Source organism: Aulonocara stuartgranti, assembly GCF_965226115.1.
Source record: "Aulonocara stuartgranti genome assembly, chromosome: 9".
NCBI lineage: Eukaryota > Metazoa > Chordata > Actinopteri > Cichliformes > Cichlidae > Aulonocara > Aulonocara stuartgranti.
Genome location: NC_138960.1, coordinates 18,579,046 through 18,595,857, shown reverse-complemented (window position 1 = coordinate 18,595,857; position 16,812 = coordinate 18,579,046). Strand labels below are relative to the sequence as shown.

General features: G+C 39.0%; 1 protein-coding gene across 1 annotated transcript in view; it reads right to left on the bottom strand.

Annotated features, from left to right (window-relative positions):
- Nucleotides 1–16,812, bottom strand: part of gpr158a (G protein-coupled receptor 158a) — a 94,493-nt gene that overhangs the window by 43,839 nt on the left and 33,842 nt on the right. Inside the window, 1 exon segment of the mRNA XM_082546663.1 lies at nt 3,592–3,694. Coding sequence (XP_082402789.1) covers nt 3,592–3,694 — 103 coding nt within the window.

Below are 16,812 nucleotides of genomic sequence, written 5' to 3'. Positions count from 1 at the left end.
AGTTGGCTAACAATAGAAATCAATTATGAAATATAATGAAGTAAACGTTGTACTCTTAGTTTATAAAGCAAAACAAAAGAAAGATCAACAGTTGAAAAATGCTAGAATTAATGGTGGGACTGATAAGTTGTTAACTTAAAATAAATGAGCTAGATGATAAACTGTCGTGTGAAAAAGAAAGTACGCACTCAAGTTTTAAGTTTTTACGTATCAGGACATAAAAAGAGATCATCTGGTCCTTAAGAGGTTCAAAAACTGGTTAAATATAACCTCAGATAAACAACAGGGCAACATATTACACAATGTTACAGAATATTTAACAAAAAAATGAATGTGTGAAAAAACTATGTACACCCTTCCTCCATCCATAGGAATCAAGAGGGTAAATAGCATTTCTGCTAATCAGATGCAGATCATCGTAAACAAGTCTGAGCAGCTCTATAAAAGTAAAGAAGGCCATCATTGTACACTAAGAAAGATTATTCACAAGTGAAAAACATTCAAGACAGTTGCCATCTCTTACCAGGAGTGGACATTCAAGAAAATTCACCCCTAGATCAGACTGTGCAATGCTCAGAGAAACTCCAAAAACCCAAGAACTACAAAGCTTTGTCCAAATTTGTTCATGCAACATGACAATGATGAGCAAATCCACAACAGAACAGCTGGAAAAGAAATCAAGGTAATGCCATGGCCTTAAGAGAGCTGTGCATAAACAAATGCCTTTAATAGAAATTATTTAATAGAAAACACATAACAAATAGAATACCCATACGCTATAAAATAAATCAGAATATAAAAAAGTACATTTATTAATATGGTAACACAATCTGACAGAGTTAGTTAGCTAGAAACAGAACTAGAAAATCAGTTTGCCAGTTGGTTGAAATTTTTTGCTAAAGTTGAATGAATGAATTTGAAACAATAATCAATAGTGTAGTTAAAATATTGGTTGAATGGTTTGATCGCTTTGTTATAGGTAAATATAAAGATAAAAGACTGTAACATCTACTTTCACTGAATTAGGTTTTACACAACTACCCTTGACCTGTAAATCTTTTTGATTTGTATATGTGTTTTTTGTTTTTTTTTTACTCAATAATTTGACATTCGACATCATATTTTGAAGAAGATAGGAACAGATGGTACAGCAACTGTCATTTAAATTTTCCTTGTTATTGAATTTTCCTCCAGATCTGTCCAGATGAAGTGCGTCAGTGGCAGAGTGAATCCCGACTGTATATATACTCTTCTTCGTCTCTGACCTTACAAGAAGCCATCGACACTGTGTCAACAAAAGGGAGATGGATCTCTGTGTGTGAACATGGAAAGTCAACACTGCTCAACCCTGTTCAGTCACAGGCATATCATACAAGGCTGATGACTTCAGCTCCCTAATAAAAACACACACAAAGACTTTTTTTTAAAAACTTTTTTGGTTTATCCTACCAGGACCAGAGAAGCTGTGAAATGTTTTTGAATGAAGCGTAGTATAAACTAACTATAACCACTTCAAAAGTAGCTGTTTTTTATTTGCTCAAATACATTGGTCACATTGGGAAGTAGCAAAAACTTACGCAAACTTAAGAAAAAAACTCTCTCTCAGGGTAAAGTAAGGTAAAAAAAACAAAAAACTAAACAAACCCAGGGGGACAACAAGGAGGAAGTGGACTTGTTATTGGCTTGTATAGAAATCCCCTGAGAGATGCCCATGTGGTTGGATAGATAACACATTTTGGACTTATAGAGCTTTTATAGAGGCTTTATTGGAAGCAGGCATTGTCTCAGAGATTTGCAGGGATTTTGCCTTTAAAAAGAAACTGGCCTATTTTTCAAAGCTATGACTCGGCACATCATTGATCCCTTCAAAAGGAGTACTTATCTCGGTAGCATTGAGTCATTTCCTTTAGCTCATTCTCAGTGGTTTGTTGCTGCTACGTTTGAGTGACAGTCAAAGGAAACGCAGCTACAGTAACCTCTCTCCCATATTTATATGCAAGATACACAATGTAAGATCACTGTGAGAGAAAGGGAAGAGAGTTGCACAGGCTTCCTCTGCAGGAGTGTCAGTGATGTCCCCTTGTGGATTAACAGGCTTGTTATTGGCCCCATGGTGGGCCAAACTGCAGCACAACGCCTCGCTAACAGGCTTGCTTTTCCTCTCTATTGCTGGGTTAACAAAGATGCACACACACTGAGCTTTCATGCAGATTTGAACACTTGCACATGCAAGTTTGTGTGCCTTCGCAGCACAGCAAACAACACAAATTGGCTAAATCAGACAGAACATATATTTAGCTCTCTGTGCACGAAGTGTGACGTTTTAGAGTAAAAAATGGATGCAATAAGATGGTGGAAAAATCTGAGTGAAGGAAGGTAAGGGGGAGGGAAATGGATGAGAATGGGGATAAAATTGAAACAGACGCACGAGAACACGCTGTATGAGGTTTGAGTGGGATGAGGCAGGAGGGAAAGTGGATTGAAATGAAAGTATGGCACAGAAAGTGATGGAGGGCAGGTGAAAACCACTGGGGTTCTGTGTCTGCAAAAGCCTTTTTTAATTAACTCACAGCAGACAGAATAAACTGGAGAAAGTCGCTACCATTAAAAAGATATTTCCCTTCTCGAACCAGATTAGCCTCCCCAGGTACTGGGGCTACTTCAATTTTCAGACAGGGCGGATACGGTTATCGCAAATAGCTGACGGTCTTCGTCATAAAGTGCAGCTTTTAGCAGAGTCAGAATTAATAAAATGAACTTATTGTTAATTCATCTGCTCTATTTTAGTGAGAGAAAAAAGGATGATTATGTGGAAACATTTTAAAATTTCCAAACATTTGCTGCCCAACTGCTTGAAAAATCTGATGCTAAATAATAATTTTTTACCTTTGTGTCTCCTGTGCTTTTTACTTCCTGTTCCGCTAATTACCCGCTCTCACCTGCCTCTCATTGTGCAATCAGTCCTGTGTGTCTACATATAATCCTCCCTTCACCTTCATCAAGACGTCAGTTTTCCCCCCATGTTTTACTGGTTCTTAGTGTCTGGATACGCCCTGTTTAGTCCAGTGACTGCAGTGGACATTGTTTTTTTCAGATTTTTGCCAATTAAGGCACTTCTTTTTCATTGTTATTCCACCAAACTCTACATTCTGCACTCAGCTCTTCTCTTCACCTCTGTCCAGGACAAAGGTTTTAACTGTGGACGTTGCAAATCAAAAAGTACGATAAACACAACTTACCAATCCTTCAGTTTACTCACATTTGTCAGATCTTTCAGCCACGTTTCATGGACTGCTGTGGCGTTTAGTCAGTAAGAAAATTTCCAGACAATTTCCAGAAAATATTAAATGCCATCAAACATTTTGATATGCACAGAAGTAACTAATATATTTAACAAAGGTGAATTAAAGCCAGGGTATAATTGGGCACATACTGGCTATAATGTACGCACTTCCACCTGTGATTTCCCTGCTTTAAGTCGTAGGGTTGTTCATTGTTAGCATGTTTAGCAACACTTAAACGCAGCCACATGAATAAAGTCTGCATACAAAGGAACAATCATCTTACAGTGACTGATTTGCCATTACTTACTTGTAAAACCATTGACAGCTACTCTGTTGGGATGATAGAAACCTTTCCTGCAGTGGCACTTGTACTTGTCCAAGACAAATCCGTGACCACGGATCGGCAAACACTGAGAAGAGAAGACCAGAGACAAAAATGAGTGCAGTTTAAGCTAGAATAAGTTTTACAATCAACAGCGTTTAATCGTGACATCTTGTAATGCAGACACAGACGTGAAAACTATTAAAATATGTCAATACCAAAGCAAAAAGTAAAGCCCGCAAACCACATTCAGCAAACAGACTGAGATCAAGTGCCTTGCGGGAGGGACACGGGTCTAATTATTTAAGTTGTGAGATTCCTCTTTCTGTCTAACTGTGCCTCCTCGTCTCTCCATATTAAATTAGTAAAGCCTCTTCCATTTGATTGAACGTGTGATAGGAAGTAGACTGAGAAGAGCAGAGAAAAACACGAGGGGCGTCAGGGGGCACCCTTGGCAGACTTTGTGTGCTGTTTGCCAAATTACAAGACATAATTAATAGCTAAATTAAGAACAGACTTATTTGCCTGATTAGAGAATCGCCATTAATTCTATTTCTTGTGGGAATGAGATTTCATCATCTCCCCAGTACAAACACATTTTCCCCTCTCATTCTTGCTCTCCTTCAAAAACTCCTTTACTGTTTTTTTTTATTTTTTTCTCCACACAACGTGAACATGTTTTTCTAAACCAAGACGATAATGACTTATGAATCCAAAGAAACGACAAGAGGCCCAGAATAGCAACGGTACTTTAGCTGACACTTGACACGCTATGAAGTGTTTGTGACCTGACTGAGAGATCTAGAGGAAAGGCCGGTGGCAACGTCAAAATGAAGCACCAGTCACTGTGATGCTCTTCACAGCGGACTGGACTCGGCATGTCTTGAGAGGCTGCTATTTCTGACTGTCTCTCAAGGTCCTTGGTGAGGGCTGAATGCATTTTTCAGTCCGAGAGTGTGCGCTCCTCAGTCGAAGCCTTGAGAGGCCAGCCAGGACTCAAAAGCCCAAGGTAATTACCAGGTTACTATTCAGTGGACAACTTCCTCAAGTAAATTCCACTGAAGAGGCCAAAGTATATGAAGTGACTCTTCACTAATCTGTCGAAGACGACTTGTCGTTTTAGTGGTGAGACCCTAGAAAGACCCTCAATCTGACACCCGTGAATCTGATTTTCCTCACCACTGTACTCAAACACTATATAATACCCACACGGCTCGTAACGAAGTAGATGCTTATTTCAAGACATACCCTCTATGTCACGTATCTGTCAAGTATTGGCGGAGAGACGACCCAAATGCAGGTAAAAATCATTAGAGAGCATGTCTTTATCAGCTAGAAAAACACACGGTCCGAAAGAGAAAACAAAACAGAATCACTGGGTGCTGTCTAGTATTTATAAAATGTCCTCCCACTTCCTTTACCCAAATCCATTTACCTGGAAAATGTCAAGAAATGTATAAAGTTATATGCACATAGCATTATATTTTAGTATATTATAGTATATTTATATTTTAGAATCCTTAACAACATGGCGACAAATCTCATCTGTGTTGCAGCATCAACAGAAAATGCACACCCTGCGTGATCTCACTTTGTTGTTTGAGCCAGGCCATATAAACAAGAACCACCAGTGAAAAACGTCAATTTATCCCAACAGCTGGAAAGGGAAGACGTGCTTGGATGAGGAAATCAATTAAAGGCAATCCCAAAGACTAAAAATACAATGACAACCTGAATCTTCAAAGATGACAACAATCTGTTTTGATAAGAAGCAGAGTTATTCACAGGAGCCTAATGTTCATAGTTCAGCTGTGGGCTTAACATAGCGACTTGTTGAAGGTTTATTATGGCTGCCAAACAGTTAGGAACCTTTCTGGGCACATTTGACTGTTTGAAACAAAAATGAAACATAAGCAAAAGCAGACAATCAGAAAGGAGGGAAAAGAACAAAAGCAGGAAATAAAAGAGCTGAGGAACCAAACCTTCAAAGTAAAACAGGAAGTAACCAAAAGATAACTAATTAACCACAAGGCATCACGACAGATAAAGGGGAACGCTGAAAGTAGAAAATAACACTAGAGACAACCGAACACTAACAGAACTGCTGACATTTTGTTATATATTTTATGCTATTAGTGTCACATGCTTTGAATATATTCCCCCATCATGCTTTTTTAAGCGCTCTTCCACCAGTCATGTTCATGGGGAATAAAAATGCCCAGAGTTTTTCTTTAAAATAAGTTTTACAGTAGCTTCTGTTAATTTTTGTTTATGCACAGACTGTGTATTGAAGGGTGTAGCCACAGTGATATGATTCACTGGTTTGTGAAGCTCCATCTGGAAGCCTTAAACTAAGTATTAAACACTCTGTTTTGAAAACAGACATATGAAGCTAGAGCTGACTGTCAAACTACAGTTTGACACTGCATGCTCATACCGTAGCAACTTCTCATTCAGAAAGTAGCCATGCCCGAAAGCATTCCCTGCTGCTGTCATCTGGTTCTCTCTGAAGAGCAACGTTAGTTACCCAATAAACATCATGTTATATTTAGTAAGATTTGAAACTAGTGACCACAAAGAAAATAGACCAAATGTTCATTAGCAAAGTGTTTAGTGTGGCTATAGAAAACGTGACCATCAGTCTTTATGTAGCCAGAGGAGTTGCCCCCAGCTGGTCAGCTACAATAGAGGTGCGACTCCTTAGCCATCCTTTATTTACAGTCTGTGGGTTTGTTGTTATACTGTTGACTAAAGGATATTTTAAACCTCACTAGAAATAAATTATTTTATAGTGAAAGGCAGGTATATTTTGTAAAATTTAGTTACAGTGAAGATCACACAGAATTATCACCCAACCTGCACAGCATTTTAGCATCTTTAGCTCAGTGTGGTTGTTTAGTGAGAAGTTCTAGAGGTCCATCTGTGCAGCTCCAAAGAGTGTATGAACAGAGTTAGTGACTTGTTGTGTTTCACGTAAAGAGTGCTGCAGGAGCTTATGAATCAGTTTTGGAGTTAAGTACATCAGGTCTGACTCAGAGAAGTGACTCCAAATAGTAAATGGTAAATGAGTAATTATCTTAATATGCCACTCCATTATCTTACAAACTTGTTAACTTGTAATAACATATGCAAACAAGAGCACAGATACTCTAGAGAACAATGAGGGAGAAGAATATAGTTCATTATTATAAAAGTCTTACAGATGCAGAATTTGATTACTTTCTTTTGTAAAACTGCATTTTACTGATACCTTGTTTTGTACTTAATAAAATCGAGGCTTATGCAGCTTATGGACCTGATTTTTCTTTGCTTATTATTGGCTTGAAATGACAGCCAGAGGTAACTGCAAACTGCCAAGTCACTCAAAACCAGAGACTCAGATTGGACATTGATGAGTAAAATGAATGAGCGCATAAATAAGGTGCTTAGGAAGCTGTTTGGATTTCACTGGATAGTTTTAGCTCCGCACTGTCTAGAGACCAAAAAAAATCACAGAATTGAATCTGTAAAGCAGATGATTCGCCATATTGGCGAGTTGTCCATCTTTCATCTGAATCCACCTGCTCTTGCTTTAAATGAGGACTGTGGAACAACAAAAAGTCTGGTAACTGATTTCCCCACTGATTCTCCAAAAGTCACTACCTCAGGACAGGTTCATCGTGCTACAGCTACTGCCTGCCACTGTTAATATTCCCACCTGATGGAGACACTAGGGGAAACTGTCAGAGACAGGTGTGTGTGTGTGTGTGTGTGTGTGTGTGCCAGCATGCATATTTTTAGTGTGTGTGACAGGGGGAGCCAGGAATAGCCCTGGCAGTACATCCCATTCCTGCCTGCTGTGGTGACTGATGCAGGGGCTCAGATGTGGAGTTTGTTGAAGGGAGAAGCAGTCCACCTCTGAGCTACCTGCCATCAATCACATGTGATCTCAGGCAGAAGACTGGTACATTTCAAAGGACTGTAAAATGCAAAGCCACAAGAAATCTTTCATCTTAAAAAAACAAGATAATGTTCTTAGAAAATTAGTCATAAAACAGTAATTGTATCTTTTACATTGTTTTATGAACCATATTGACAATAGGTACAACTGTTCCTCTGCTCGTTAATCCAAATATCTAATCAGCCAATAGCACGGCAGCAAGTCAGTGCAATTAGGCATGTAGACATAGTTAGGATGTCTTACTGAATGTCAAACTGAGCATCAGGATGCAGCAGAAAGGTAATTTAAATGACTTTTAAACAGCATTTCAGAAACTGCTTATTTGCTGGGATTTTCCAACACAACCAACTTCAGGGTTTAAAGAGAAAATATCCAGTGAGCAGCAGGTCTCTGAGCTAAAATGTGTTATCAGTCAAGGTCAGAGTAGAATAGCTAGACTTCATCAAGCTGAAATAACCACTCGTTGCAAACCAAGGTTTGCAGAAGAGCATCTCTGAATACATAACCCATTTAAAGCTGAAGCAGATGGACAACAAGCAGCAGAAGACCACACTGGGTGTCACTCTCTGCACAACCTAAGCCCAAAACTGGACTCTCTGATGAGCTGATGACCATGCCACACATGTCACACTGTACTCAAATGGCCTTCACGGTCACCAGATCTGAATCCAGTAGAGGATTTTTGGGATGTGGTGGAACAGGAGATTCGCATTATCACGTGCAGCCAAAAAATCTGCAGCTACTGTGTGAAGCTTTGATCTCAATATTGACCTAAATCTCTGAGGAATGTTTCCAGCACCTTGTTGAATCTATCCAATGAAGAATCAAGACTGGAGGGGTTCAATCTGGTACCAGCAAAGCAGCTGTGCAGCAAGATGCAGTAAACACTTTAGGTTTGCAAATAATGATGAATATTGTAAAATATTAACATGGGGCTATAATTCTTTCCCTTATATACACTGTTACAATGGTGGACGCTCACATAGAGTAAAGTCATCCTTATGAGTAAAACTGAAAATGAGTGAAAATGAACACATCTTTCAAAATGTTTTATGGAGATGTGCACAATTCTAAGTTACCAAGAATATGACTTTTAGCAAGAAACAATTACCTGAGCCTATCACTGACAGAATATTGTCTAAGATCAACGCAGTATATTTGAAATTTAAGTCTTGGAACAATTAGTCAAATTGAAGATCATCTAGTTAAAATACCAAGCATTATGTACATGCATTTCATCAAATGTGTTTGAAATGTTTTCGAGTTTCAAGGGTTTTTTTGTGATGTAGAACGTTTTATGATGTAACTGACTAAACAACTGATTGCTGGAGGAAAGTATTTGCAGATAAATCAATAAAAGGAGGCTTTCAAATATAAATATATCACTGCCATTGTCTATTCTGCATTCTGTTATGTAGGCTAAATCTTCTCTGCTTATAAAACAACACAGTGTTATGGTATTTCAAAGGAAGCACACACAGGCAGTGACCTACTTCTATATGCATGACATCTTCTATTAATTATGGTCCAGGCAGGGAAGCTGCAGGAACCCTATTGCAATTGTTCTGATTTTTCTTCTGTTGCTTCTTCTCATTTTAATTTATATTTCCCTTCAGACCAGGAAGCACGAAATATAAAGACAGTATTGCAAATTCCAGCCATGTAAATAATCAAATTTCTATTTCTGAAATTATCCCAGAATAAGATGTAAGTAAATAGATTTATTCTTTACGACAGTCGCGTGTATAAGAGACGTGCAGCGCTTGTATTGTAGTGAGTGCCTCAGACACTCCAGGTTTATCCATCAGCGTTGCTCATTGTTGTTTACCTCCCAGCTGTGGCAGCTGTCAGTCACGCACACTCTGACACGCTAATTGTCATGGTGACTTGGTGCCTTTGTGTTAGAGTGCATTGTGCTCTCAGACCAACATGGCCTGCCTTCAACAGGTACGTACACACAACTGGCGGCATGCTTCACATCCACACTCAGACTCCCTATCTCTGCGCTGCCTCTAACAGACCACATTTTAATCATTAATGTCTGATTTTTTTGTGATAATTTTAATTCAAATTTGACCTGAAAAAGCACCAAACAGAAATCCATTTAAGCTCAGCTCAAGCTTTATTTAACTTGAATAATATACCTTGGAATATTACTCTTGACTTGGACACAGAGAATTTGTGGTTTGTTTCTTATTAAGGACTATTTTCAATAGTTTGGATAAACAGCATCGCTTCTGATTTCTTATGTGGCTTTATGTGGGATGATGTTTTAGACAAAAGAACGCCTCCAGCAGTTTCTGTCCTTTCCTGTTTCAGCACGACAATAATGCTCTCATGCAATAAATAAATAAATAAATAAGATTTTGTGTCAGAACCTCTGTCCTGATACGTCCTTATCAACCGACACCCAGCCTCTCTAATGCTTTTGTGACTCATGGGATCAAATTCCTGCAGCCAGGATCCAAAAATGTGGAGGAGAGCCCAAAACCGGAGGAACCAGAAAAGCAGAGGTTTACGCACTGGTGGATGTTTCCGTGGTAACTTAGTGTATTAAAATCAATAGAATCTAAGCGTCTGCTCTGTGGTAGGGGTCTTTTGTCAAAGATAGTTACAGTTTATTTCTAAAATTTATCTTTTTGCCGCCATGTTTCAGATTCATAGCAGTGCACAGCTGCACCTGAATCCATGTTGATCTTTTTTTAATGACCCTGAAAGGCCTCACATTGTATCTCACCTTTGACCTGTGCATTAACAGTGAATAGAGAGCATTATTGAACTCGAGACTAATTCATTTGGGCAAAGCAGGGTCAGATAACAACACCACTTCAATTGTATTCATTTCAGATCAGGCCACTTCAGGTTTTAAAATGGTTTTTACAAGTAAGTTATTATCATTATTGTGGCTATTACTGTCAGTGGATTTATAACATTAGAACCATCATTTTCCATACCCATGGCCTCTATTTGGCATAAACAAATCCTTATGGTCCAAAACCTTTTTAAATTATTGGCACAAAAAAAGAAATCATACAGTATCGTTTGTTGATACTAGATTTTTCTTTGGTAACACAATTTTTCTGACTTATTTACATTTCTGCAATACCAAAATCAATCAACATAATTTTATTTCAGGGTTTTGAGTTGCTTTAGGATGTTTGGACGTGTGTTGATGATTAGTTGTTTAGTCTGTTTGGTTTCTCTCTTTTTGTTGCTCAAAGTAATCTTGTATTTTGACCACCAGTCAGTGCTCACAGAGTCTGAATAATTGTAAGATCATAGAGTGGTGGTCCTGAGACCAGGAGGATGTCAAGAATCTGCAGATCCATCTCTTGCATTTAAGGTTATACTAAAAGAAGCTTTAAGCTTTTACTCTTCTACTGTTCGTTTTTTGTTTTATCTTTGGGTTACTTTGAGTTTGTTATCATGTCTGTGTTTAGTTCTCTGAGTATCCCCCCTTGAATACTCATTGATGCTACAGCATCTCCCTGTTGAAGTTATGGTAAATGACAAATGGACTGGTTCTTATATAGCGCTTTTCTACTCATCTGAGCACTCAAAGCGCTTTACACAATTTGTGCATTCACCCATTCACACCCATTCGCACAAGCACATTTTTCTAAGTGCTTTATAGCTAACATTCATACACATTCATACAATTTGGGGTTAGTATCTTGCCCAAGGATATTTGGCATGCAGACTAGAGGAAGCCAGGAATCGAACCACCAACCTTCCGATGATCGGAAGGCTGGTGAGCTACAGCCACCACTTATGGTTGTTATTCATTTCCTGCTTTATTCTGTTAAGTAGTTCACTCTTTTATCTTGTTTTTGGCTTTACTTCCTGTTAGTTGATTGTCTTTATTATATTCAGCTGTGCCTTGTTCACCACTTCCCTAATCAGCCCTCTGTGTATATACAGTCCAGTCTTCTGTGTGGTGTTTGTTACGTTCTCTGCTTTGTCTTCATGTTTTCATTGTTCCTTGTATTCTTTGAACTGTGGTTAGCTGACACTTTTCATTATCGCTTAATAATGACGTTTGGTTGATTTTTATTCTGTAAAGTTGCATTTTTAACACTGTCACACAGTTGGGACTTCATTGACGGTGACAAACGTTAGAGCACTTACATCGTCTGCACATCCAAATCTTGACAAATCCATTGTAAACTTGTTTTTTTTTTACTATTTAGTAGGTACCAAATAAGAAGAGGATAGGTCTGAGAAGAGATAGGGTTAGCTGTAACTATTAAGTAACTAGAGTAATTATAACAGTATAATATTGTGTACACTTTCAACATCTATTTTGTCCAGGCAAAGTCTTCCTCCCTCACCTCTGTACGGCATAAAGCATGAAAGTAAAAAAAACAAAAAACAAATCTAAAATCAAGTTTATCTTCTCTAATTGATGCAGAGGCCAGGAGTCTTCTACCTGAATGGGAAACCAGAACTACCTTAATTTTGTTAGCTAATTAGAGCCTGCCAAGGACTCTTCCTCATTTTGAAATAGCCCACGCTCTTCCAGTCCAGCATAGCACCTAATCAAGCACTAATTAGCCTCTGTAGATATTTGTAATGATCCTGCAGTTCAGCAAAAACCCAGAGGAAATTTTTTTTATCCAATCATTGCACACTGAACTATAGAATACACAGAAAGCAGGTTAGGCGGAGAAGGACGAGGAGGAGGGCAATTTATCCTGTTTGCATGTGTGTGCAGAGCAGGCAGTAAATTATCAGCTCGAGATGTGTATGCAGGCACGAGGGAAATTAGACGATGCATGTTTGTTTTTATTTTGAAGGAAGTTGTACGCGGTGTGCTGAACACTCAGGCATCCTGTTGCATTTCTCACCCTTCAGTGAGAGCTCTGAAAAAAAATGCATGCAAGTGACTTCCCATCCAGTCTCTTGTGTGGGTCGCTTCCCACTTGCTCTTTAAACCTTCTGTTTGCATGGGGCAGCTAGTTAGAAGAAAGTTGGCTTGAAGGGGTCTAAGGAGGTTGGACTTCTTTGAGTTTCGTGAAGACATTTCTCATCTGAGAAGCTTCTTCAGTTCTAAAGGTTTGAAAAAAAGTCATGGGTTATTTTTGGCTTATGTGATGAAGCACATAATCAATAGTGGGTCAACAACCCTTTTAAGGGACAGCCCTAAGTAGGGTTTAATACCTGGGACTCGCCACCATTTGGCTTTAGAGCTGAAACTCTTGGATGAGAGGAGAAACCTTGTCATGAAACTTAAAGAAGTCCAGTCGCTTTCTTTCCAAGCTCCTTAGATTACCATAACCTGGATGACTGAGAACCTGCACAAACATTTTGGCATCAAGAGAGGAGAAAGCTATATGAGATGGCTTGTTTTCAAGCAGCAGATGAAGTGAAGAGCAGCAACGTGGCCCATTTTAAGATAAATAAGGATTATTTTGATCGCTAAAGATCATGCAAAGTTACTTATAGAGCTAGAAATGAGCATAAACAGTCCACTTTAATGATGAGAAGATAAATTAAATTAGAGTAGCAAGAATATAGTTCACAGATTTTGTAGCTGTCTATTTTTTGTGAGAGAGAATAACACAGAGGTCAAAAGAAGAGAGTGTCTGACGTCAATTTTTATTTTTGCTTCGGGCTAGTATTGTACTTTTTTCTTCTTCTTCTTTTTTTTTAGCTTTTAGGGCAAAGATGGGGCAATGCATCTTGGCACTGGTTATGGCTATGAAATTTAAGGCTTGTGCAGACTCACCAGCAAACACAGAGGCAGTGACACTGCAGACTGCTGGATGACTGTGGCTCCCTGCTCAGAGGGACAGCTAGACAGGCAGCCAGGCCTTTAAACGAGGTCAACTAGCAGGAGTTTAACCGGAGCGGAGCTGCACTGACAGCAAGGCCTCGCTTTGGGTACAGTCCAAAGACCAAAGCCTAAACACCAGCAAGATAAACAGTCTGGCCTACGGGGAGCTTAACACTGCCATCAGAATGAGACGAGTAAACACATAGAGCTTCTTAGTGCACACAACAGACACTGCATGGATATTGCTTTCATAATCACATTTGCAGCTTATGTATGTGTCAAAACAAACTAGCCAGGCAAATTTATCCACACTGTACAATGCAAGTGATTCTTGCAACTTGCAGCAGACCGTCCACCACACGAACACACACATAAGCACTGAAAAAAGAACTGTAAGCATCGTCAGTGGGCACAGGGACAGAGGTCATGAATGCCTGGGATGTCTGCTGCTTTTGTTCATTGATATATTTCAGAGGCTGTTCTGTACCTGCCTTAGCTTGTTAGCTGAGCATCTCTAGTTCATCAGGCCTTCATTTGAACTATTATAATTGAGTGAAATGTAATTTTTCTGTGTTGTGATTTTTCCGATATTCTCTTAATACAAGGCTGACAGGCAGCAACTGAAGGAATGTGAATAAAAGCAGTGAGAATCCTCAGGCACCCTTTGGCAGACCTAGATGAGGAATTACATTTCATCGATATATTAGGATCTTTCAGGAGTAAAAGACGTGGGTGAAAAGAAGCCTGCTGCCAAGTCATTGTCACTGCTACTACCTTATCTTTTTGCCCGTGCACCCTCACTGTTCTTTTCCCAATTTTTTTGTTTGTAGCCACACAGCTGCACTCATTTTACATCCAATCTCATGGGTCCCTAGACAAATGTTTTACCTTTACTTTCAACCCATCTCTTATCCTCTCTGGGCCGACTGTTTGCTTTCTGCGTCAGCTGACGCCGTGCTGCTACGGCTGGGTAGAGCGGATGCAAGACTTTGCCCGGGGGCAAATGTATTCAACCCTTCAAAGTGTTTCCACGTAAATTCAGAGTTCCAGGATTATTCACATAGCCAATTAGTGCGACAGCATTTAAAGAGGCCTGCACTGCTGGGGGCAGGGAGCCACAGTTAACACCAGAAGTATCTTGTGATCTCTCCTCACTGTGCATTATGGCCAACAGCTCTCTACCTTGATGTTGTCATCTTGAACACCACTGAAGCGAAAACACTGTGGCCCACAGAGCATCTTATTTGTGTCCAGTGGGGAGATTAATTTTGTTCATCAGCGGTTTTATTTATCCTGAGTTAACAGGATATCAGAAAAACAAACAGAATCCTCAATATTGAGGATATGGGTTATTTTTAATGTTGCATGCTTTTCCAAACTGAATACTGAAAACAGAAACTTCACCATTTAAAATTTGCAGTTTAAAAAAAAAAGAGGAAAAACTACATATGGGGAAAAACTTTACTTTCCCTCCACATATATGTGGGGGAAAAAGTAGATTTTCCCCCCATAAACGATATTATTTCTTAAAATAAACTGTATATGTATGTAAACAGACAGTAGAAATTACAGTATTACTATATAAATATTGTAAAAATAGAGAATCGCTACATACACACTATAGAAATGACATTATTGCTCTCTGTGTAGATTCTCAGTCAACTAAATCATGGTCATTCAAGGAATGTGAATGTTAACGTTAGATATACTGTATGCTTTTTATTGTGTTGTCCTCTAAAACAAATAAAAAAAACTTGAATAAATTACAATATAGTCACTGAAATTTTTACAGTAAAGAAATTGCAGCCTTGCTTCAAGTATTTTAATGTAAAAATGTGTGTTTTTCAATATATAGTGTAATATATATTTTTTAAAAAGTGCTTCCAGAAGGAGCTTTGTAAATATCTGAGGAATTATGAATCATTTGAGTGAGTCTGTTTGTTCTGAGACCCAGTACTCATATTTGTGACTATATTAGTTATGTTAGATCCTTCTGTTAAAGTTTATGTAGCAAAGGAATTCTTTTTACAGAATATGGGTGCTAACCTTATGCCCACCCTCCAACAGTCTTTTGCTTGGCCTATACCCTTCAACTTTGCCAGTATGGGTGATCCTACCTGGTATAACTCTAAGGATCACTGATGCAAGCTCCTTGACCAAAACAAGGTGGTGACCTAACAGGGGTTAGGAGGAAGGGCCTTCAACATCTTGGAGGCACATGATACTGTGTAGTGAAAGAGTTCTTGGAAACCAAAGGAGAAAACATCCACGCAAATACTTCTTGAGGTGAATAGTTAGGAAGAACAGTTGAGCAGTTATCCAATTCAGGGTCCCAGGTTAGAGCCTACCCCAACAAACCCAAACATGCATGTCTTTGGTTTGTGGTAGGGAGACGGAGTACTTGGAGAAAACCTATAGACACACAAGCACAGGGAGAATAAGGAAATCACAGAAACTGAAAAGTCCTATAACTGAACAGTTATATCAGTGGCTTGTTTCTACCCCCTGAAAAGCAGCATATACATGTTCCTAAAACAGTCTGGATTCGGTGGCACACCAACCCCTAAACGTCAGGCAGGAGTTTGAGTCATAGTTTTAGGTTTTGCTGTTTGGGTATTTGGGAGAAAATTGTAATTTGGCTTGAAATGCCCTTTATACAACATTAAGCATGTATTTAAAATCTAAAGTCTATGTTACCCATTTTGACAACAGTGCACAATTTACATTGCACTTTTTCAATGTGACAATAGTCAGTACAATTTCAAATACAGCTATCAGTCTCATGAAACTACTTTTCCAGCACAAAACTATGTAACACTCCATCTGCAGAGCTGCAGATGGATCTAAATCGCTGTTCATCCTTAAGAAACTCCTTAATCTTTCTTTTAACAGTGGAAAGAGAGTTGAATTATCTTTTACCTTTTAAAGTTCTTCCTCCTTACAATGATGCATACCTCACCAGCACAAAAGGATTTCCAGACTTCCTTTCTATCTTATCAACTCTGAAGCATAATCACAGCTTTTGCTGAGATCACTGTAGATTAATTAGGTAGGTAGGTAGGTAATTATCAATTACCCTGTAAATCACGTCCAACATACTCTTTCAACAGCAACAACAAGAAAGGAATGTAATTAATTAAAACTTGCTCCTCTTCACCGAGAATGCACAGGTTGAAAGGACCATGGCCCGTGTGACACCATTCCTGACATGTGCGTCTTGAGGGAATCTCTGCCCCACAACGATGCCGAGTCTCTAACACCAGGGGAATTCCCAAGGTGCTAAAACAACTGCTTTTTTTTTTTTAATCTTACAATACACGGGAGGCCTGCAGATGAAGAGGGAAGCGTTTTTGCTGAATGAGTGCAGAGGGAACACTTGGATGGGAAAGCTGTCAGAGAAACAAGCAGATAAATGTTGCTCAGCTAATGTGGATCACGTTCCCACAGGGGACTCTGGGATTTTCCTGAGTGTACGCCATGTCGAGTGAAA